This window comes from Microtus pennsylvanicus, chromosome 8, assembly GCF_037038515.1.
Source record: "Microtus pennsylvanicus isolate mMicPen1 chromosome 8, mMicPen1.hap1, whole genome shotgun sequence".
NCBI classification, from domain to species: domain Eukaryota; kingdom Metazoa; phylum Chordata; class Mammalia; order Rodentia; family Cricetidae; genus Microtus; species Microtus pennsylvanicus.
In genome coordinates this window covers 78,336,884-78,343,756 of record NC_134586.1, presented here as the reverse complement: position 1 = coordinate 78,343,756, position 6,873 = coordinate 78,336,884, and the positions used below count along the sequence as shown (strand labels likewise).

The window sequence follows — 6,873 nt, the reverse complement described above, 5'->3', positions numbered from 1 at the left end:
AAGAAACCCTGTCATAAAAAACAAAAAAAAAAAAGAAAAACAGAAAAAGATCAGTATCACTAAGCAGGTTCAATAGAGTAGCCTAAACATCAAGGGTACATTTATGATATAGTAAAGATAAGAGAATAAGAAAAATTACTGTAAAAATTTAAACTTATGGTGTATAATCAACTTAAAGGACTCTATACCACTTGGCAGCAGAAATGTCACAAGAATGTTTATGTGGTTAGACAAAATTGTATTTAAATATATGACTATTAAACAGTAAATGAAAAGTCTGTTTTTTAGACAAAAATTATTGGTGCAACACCAATATCATTCCCTACAACCATCTGCACCTCCAGGTCCAGGAAATTCAATGACAACTTCTGCCATCCCTGGGAACGAAAAATTCACACATGCACACAAGCTGGCACAACACTCTCCATATAAATTAAAATAAATACATTTTAAAGAAAAAATACAATTGTTTACAAAATCTAGTGATATTTTGACCGAATGTTTTTCAGTATTTTGATTATTCTGTTATCAGAACTGATTTGTACCAAAGGAGTAATTGTGGGATAAACATTTATCACAAGTTTCTGAACACTCTGGATGACTGGGTTGTACATCCATAACAGGACTGCAGTGGATGAGATGATGAAGTCCACCCAGTATATGACCACAAAGAAAGTCACCAAAAGCAAGATCGTCTGACTGGCCCTTTTCTCAGGGGATGATCTCCGGTGGCTGAGGCTGTGAAGATACTTATGTTGCTTCTGATGTCTGAACAAGATTATCACCATGTATGCACTTGTGGTCAGCATAACTCCTACAAGAAATACATCAATGGAGGTTGTCACTGTTAAATTCAGTGCCCTGATCAGGTAGTTCGGGGGGAAGAGTGAGCAGTATTTAGTGACCTTCATCTGATTGGTCTCACTCACATTGGTAAAACCAACTACATAGAAGATCAGGTAGCTATAGAATGACAAAGTGAGAGACCAAATATAGAAGAAAGCATAGATTATGTACTTCTTTAGCTTAAGTTTAAAGTTCGCCAAGAACGAGGTACTGGGACTGATAGTGACAGCCTGGAACATACTCAGGAGGCAGGTGATGCAGATGGAGAGGCCTCTCATCACCCTGTGTATGTAAAACGCTGTCTTGCATTTGATGTCATTGTCAATGTTCAGTGACTCAAATATGTCTGTAACCCAAACAACCCCTCCAGTGAGGAGCATTACTGTATGGGTGAAGGTCAGTTGACAAGAGATCAGGTCCATTGGCTTAGGTCTGTGATATAGAATTGTGAAAATGTAAAAAAGAAGGAGAAATACATTGGCAAGGACTCCAATTCCATTTTGAAAATAAAAGACATTGCTTAACAAGGACATAAGTGGGAAGTGTAATTATCCAGAAGCATAGTGGAAGCATATTTTATATACCTAAAAAATAACAGATTATCTATCAAACTTGTGACTTTTGTCAATATGTCTATATCATCACTCTCTTTTACCTGCCCATTCATGATTTATCTGTCACTTCACTTTTGTCTTCCAGACAGGACATGGCCTATATTTCTATGTGCCCACTGTGTCATTCCTGTATACATAGCATATTGTGCATAATAAATGCATTGTCACCCATATCCTATACAGAATACACACTTCATGTTCCTGTATTGCATCTGGGCTTCATGTCTTAGAAATCCAATCCTACTGATTTATATTGCTTTATTTTATAAGTGAAACCTAAAACAGTCCCCTCTCCATTGTCTACCACCACCACACTACCGCCAGCCTGGCGTTGATTGTATTTTGCTTCTCTGGTATCTGTAGTTACTACAGGCTAGATATTAAAATCTGCAGATGTGAAGCTATGAGGGTCCAAAGGAGAGAACATGCCACAAAAACACAAATATTATTTGCAATACATTTTGACAAATGTGGACTTTCCAAAGATGACCATGTAGTGGTCCTGTTTTGGAATTTCTGTTTTAAAAGAGATCTTTTCCCAAGCAGTGGAATTCAAGGGCCTCAGTGTTACCATACATCATCAACACACAGGCAGTTTCTATAATTTCAATCAACAGTCTTAGCTTTGGTGTTTATGATAGTTAAATGGCCCAGTTACCAGTGTCATTATTTTATCAAATTAATATAATTCAGTACATTAAAAGTGGCTTTGTGATTGAGAAATAAAAAACAATTACCTTGACACAGGTTCTTGTAAGAAAAGGTGTGCCCAAATGTATATTCAAGTTCACTACTATACTCCACATACACAGATTAATGCATGCATGCATGTATAGAAATGTTAGTGTGTGTGCTCACTCTAAAACCTCCCCATGGATGTAAAACCATATAGAAACCATAAATAGTATGCTTTATATTTACATGAATATGTAAAAAGATTAATCTAGTAATTGAATAATTTCATCCCAATTATAAGAGCCAAGAATCTGCTTCTCCATCCAACATATATCTATGGTGGATGCAACATGTTGTTATCTGTTTTAGAATCTCCATAACAGGGACAGGAGAGATGGCTCAGTCTTAAGAGCACATTTGCTCTTGTGGAAAACGTGGGTTTGATTCTCCGTAGCAACATGGTGGCTCATGGCCATCTGTAACTAGTTCCAGGGAGTCCACTGCCTTCTTCTGACTCAGGTAAGTAAGTGGTGCACAACATGCATGAAGGCAAAACACATATGTATATAAAATTAAATAAATAAATCTTAATAAATAAAAGTTCCAGAATAAAATCTTATTTAAGTGTTGATCTCCAAACTATAAGATCTGTAGCCCAATTCCAACTTTAAAACTGCAAGTGGTCAAATAATATGCTTAAAACCATTCATTATTAACTCTAGATCTACATCTTATTAATAAAGTGCATGTATTATAAGCCAAATGAAAGAAGATAATATAATAATATAAAAGAAAGTAATCCAAAAAGGTTTTCTTATCCCAAAACTACGCACTTCAAACTCTTTACTTCATATCCATTGCTTTTAAATGTTTATCACATACAAAAAATGAGATATCTTCTAGCTGATCAAGTGGCATCTTTCCCTTGGGTTCACTGGAGTTGAAACTGGACCAGAATAGTCCATAGCTACCATGGCTACAAACTGAGGTGTTAATACATATATTCACTGAGATAAGGCATTCGTTTTACAGGAGCTTTATTTTTTCAATGCTGAGATCACTAAGTATTCTGCACTTTCTAGAAAAGTTCTCTAAAACTAAGACACACATATCCTTGAGCTCTGAGGTTTTGTTTGTTGGTTCTTGCTTTTAAGACAGGACCTCAGTCTACAGCTGATGCTGGCCTTGACCTTGCTATAAACCTGAGGATGTTCTCAATTTTATACTCCTTCTGCTTCTGCCTCCTGAATGATGGAGTTACTGGTGTGCACACCAATTCAAGATGTTGATTTTAGTTTAAATTCCAAGTATTTATTAGATATTTTTATTTGATGCCTCTGACATTTCCATAACATAAGAACAAAAAGAATTACCCTAAGCTAATATAACCAGGAAGGCATAGAATAGAAGAAAACACCAAGAGAGAGAGTCTACAAAGTACTGCAGTGCCAAGGAGATCTGGACCCTCTAGGGCACACTGTATACACACTTCAAAGTCTGCAGGAGTGTGAGGACTGGGGCTGCTCAGGCTGATATGAAAGCACTGGAGCACATTCAGAGCAGACACTGAAGGTGGCTGTTGGTTATTTCTGCATCCTAATCTCACAATAGTTTAAATTGCAATACTTAGCTGTAAGTACTAAAACCCAAAGTGTGCCCATGAATACTCATAACAGTGGGGAAGCCACCACCATTAAATTGACCCAGACCAAAAGACCAAGCAGTCTGAAAGCAACTGTTGAAAGAAATGTGCAACAAAAGCAAGTGTTGCTTCTTGCATAGCTCCATGTCCTTCCAATAAAAAAAAATCACTTTATCTCTTCATTCTTACAGTATTTCATTTTAGAACAGTCTTGTGTTATGAATTATTCTGGACTGTTTTTGTTTTGTTTTGTTTTTGTTTTTTGAGACAGGGTTTCTCTGTAGTTTTGGTGCCTGTCCCAGAACTAGCTCTTGTAGACCAGGCTGGTCTCAAACTCCCAGAGATCTGCCTGCCTCTGCCTCCCAAGTGCTGGGATTAAAGGAGTGCGCCACCACCGCCCAGCTCTGGACTGTTTTTTTGCTTTGAGGAGATAGTCATATAATGAACATACAAACGTATTAGATCACGTATCACTTTCATTGTGTTTTACTATAATTAGTGAGTAATGAACAAAATCAGTGTGATTGTGTGACTTTAGGTGAAAAGATACATGGTGTTGGCTGATGTGCTGTCCACTGTCAGAAACATTAATAATTTTAGGGAATCTCAGAGAGATGAAGGCCTTAGCCACCCAAACTAGTTCCATGAGGATATCTTTATGAAATACATAATGCCAGCAGGAACAAATAGTGACTATTTATTAATAAGGTATTAATTCTTAGCTATTACTGATACTCTTAGATAATTTAAATTCATAAGTTATTCTTTGGAAATAGATTTAGCACAGGTAAAACTAGAAGCACAAAGACATAGATAGATTATCACGACCTCACACTTACCAGCCAGGTCCCCTGCAAGGAAGCAGCAGCAGCAGTGTCACTGCAGAGCCTGTGGGGAAGCAGTCAGACCCAGAGATTGATCACAACTCCCATGACATAAGTCTGGGAAGGATAGGAAAATGTTCACAGAAAATGTGTGTGTAGGTAAAATATATATATATATATATATATATATATATATATATATATATATATATATATATATATATAGAGAGAGAGAGAGAGAGAGAGAGAGAGAGAGAGAGAGAGAGACATTACTGGACTACTGAGACTAAGAACAGAGCAATAGCGTACTGCCCACAAGAGTACTAATATCAACACCTGTACAGCCTTTGAGTGAAAACCTGTGAGTTATTTCAAATATGTTCGTGTAATAAATGAACTTTAAGGAAAATGGAGAGTGCATTTGTCCTCTGTTTTCTGTTGACTTCATCAGAGATGTGGGCCCTGCCTAGTCTGCTCATGCACACTTTTAAAGTAAATTGCTCAAAACAAATGAATGTTCCATAATGTTTGCAAATGTAAACTCTTAATTCTTTCTTTCTCTTTCTTTCTTTCTTTCTTTCTTTCTTTCTTTCTTTCTTTCTTTCTTTCTTTCTCTCTCTCTCTTTCTTTTTTGCAGGAGGTAAACAAAGATATACTTGACGAATAAGAAGTAACCAAAGCAGTGTGCATTTCCAGATTGGGGTAGTGTGTAAAAGGAAAAAACATGTTTCCAAACCACTTCCAGAAATGATTCTTCTAAAAAACTGAAAACCTCTATCCAGCTTTCCCTGACCCTGAGTCCCCCTTCATCTCTAAGAGCCCTGTGTGAGTGCAATCAGAGAACAGTTCTAGTTACAGCTGGAGGAAAGGCACTGAACAGAGTAAATGACCTACAGCGGCTAGAACCCAAGGTGAAATTCTATTAAAAACCTATTTCTCCAAAGCACATAGTCCCAAGGGCTTTTAGAAAAGACATCCAACTGAATGCATTTACCATATGAGGGCTCTGAGAGAAAAGAGGTTTGGTTAGCCTGAAGGAAGGCACTGTTCTGGAAGGAGAGAGACTAAGACAGAAATTCTTTGCTATTTTATTTCCAGACTACCACTCAGGAACACATAATGAGTTGCTGCTATCTGGAGGGGATAAAGTGAGAATGAACAGCTGAACCCTCTTAGCATCTTGAACTTCCCAACTGCCAGAAGGAGTCCAGAGTGATATCATGTAGGTAAGTCTTTGTATATGTTCAGAGTGAATTCCATTTTTCTTTTCAGTGGCTAGCCTGTGTTACTTGAGAGGATGTTGGTGACTTGAAGAAGCATGTCCTGCCACTGGCTCTTCTTTAAGGTTAGTGGTAGACACACATATTTTAATATTGTGTTCTAATCTAACCAGTTGCATTTATATATGTAAAGGTTTTTTCCATTTCCATTCTCACACCAGATTAAGGTTTATGGCTTTAGGTTTCTTTCTCTGGTTTGCTCACAGTCCATGCCTGGCATCTGTGTCACCTGTGAGCCTTCATCACATCATTTTTGACATCTCTGTCCTGGAAGCTTCTCATGTGCCACACTCTGTCTCTGATCCTTCACCTCTCTTTTTTTGAAGATGTTGACTTTAAGCAGCATCTATAATGTGTCTGTTTCTTTTACTTTTTAGTTGGTTTTATTGGTTAACTCATATTCTAACAATTCACTTATGTGTTGTTTTTAATCTGTACCCATACTTATGACAGTAATTTGCTTCATTTTGTTCCATTTATTGAAATTTTTTATTTTATTTTTAATATTTATTTATTTAGTATGTATACAATATTCTGTCTACATGTATGCCTGCAGGGCTTTTGATAATTATATCATAATTCTACATTATCCATTTTCTACTTTAATTTTGTTGTATTATTCTGTGTGTGAAAGATGAAGGGTCTCACTCTGTAGGTTAAACTGAATTCAAACTCACAATGCTCCTGCCTTAGCATTCAAAATTCTGGGATCACAGGCAGGTACCAAGACACCTGCCTTCACTACCATTTAGTCTCCTGTATATATTAGTATGTGATATTCAAGCAAGAAAAAATGGACTTCTGATATTCAGCAGCTAAACTAATTTTTGGAATTTTGTGGATGTGTATTTTTAACTGTTAATGCAAACATTGGCAATTTTGTCCTAAATTGATTTTATACTATTCGAGAACTGCAAATACTTTGCTCACTGCTATTGAAAATGTCATGTCAGTATTGGTGCACAAACTTCAATTTAGAAAACTTAAAATAT

At 36.6% G+C, this 6,873-nt stretch overlaps 1 protein-coding gene across 1 annotated transcript; it reads right to left on the bottom strand.

Annotated features, from left to right (window-relative positions):
- Positions 1 to 479: 479 nt before the first annotated feature.
- On the bottom strand, positions 480 to 1,379 carry LOC142855602 (putative vomeronasal receptor-like protein 4). Its single transcript, XM_075982060.1, has one exon. The coding sequence runs from the start codon at positions 1,377 to 1,379 to the stop codon at positions 480 to 482; it is 900 nt and encodes a 299-aa protein (XP_075838175.1).
- Positions 1,380 to 6,873: the final 5,494 nt, after the last annotated feature.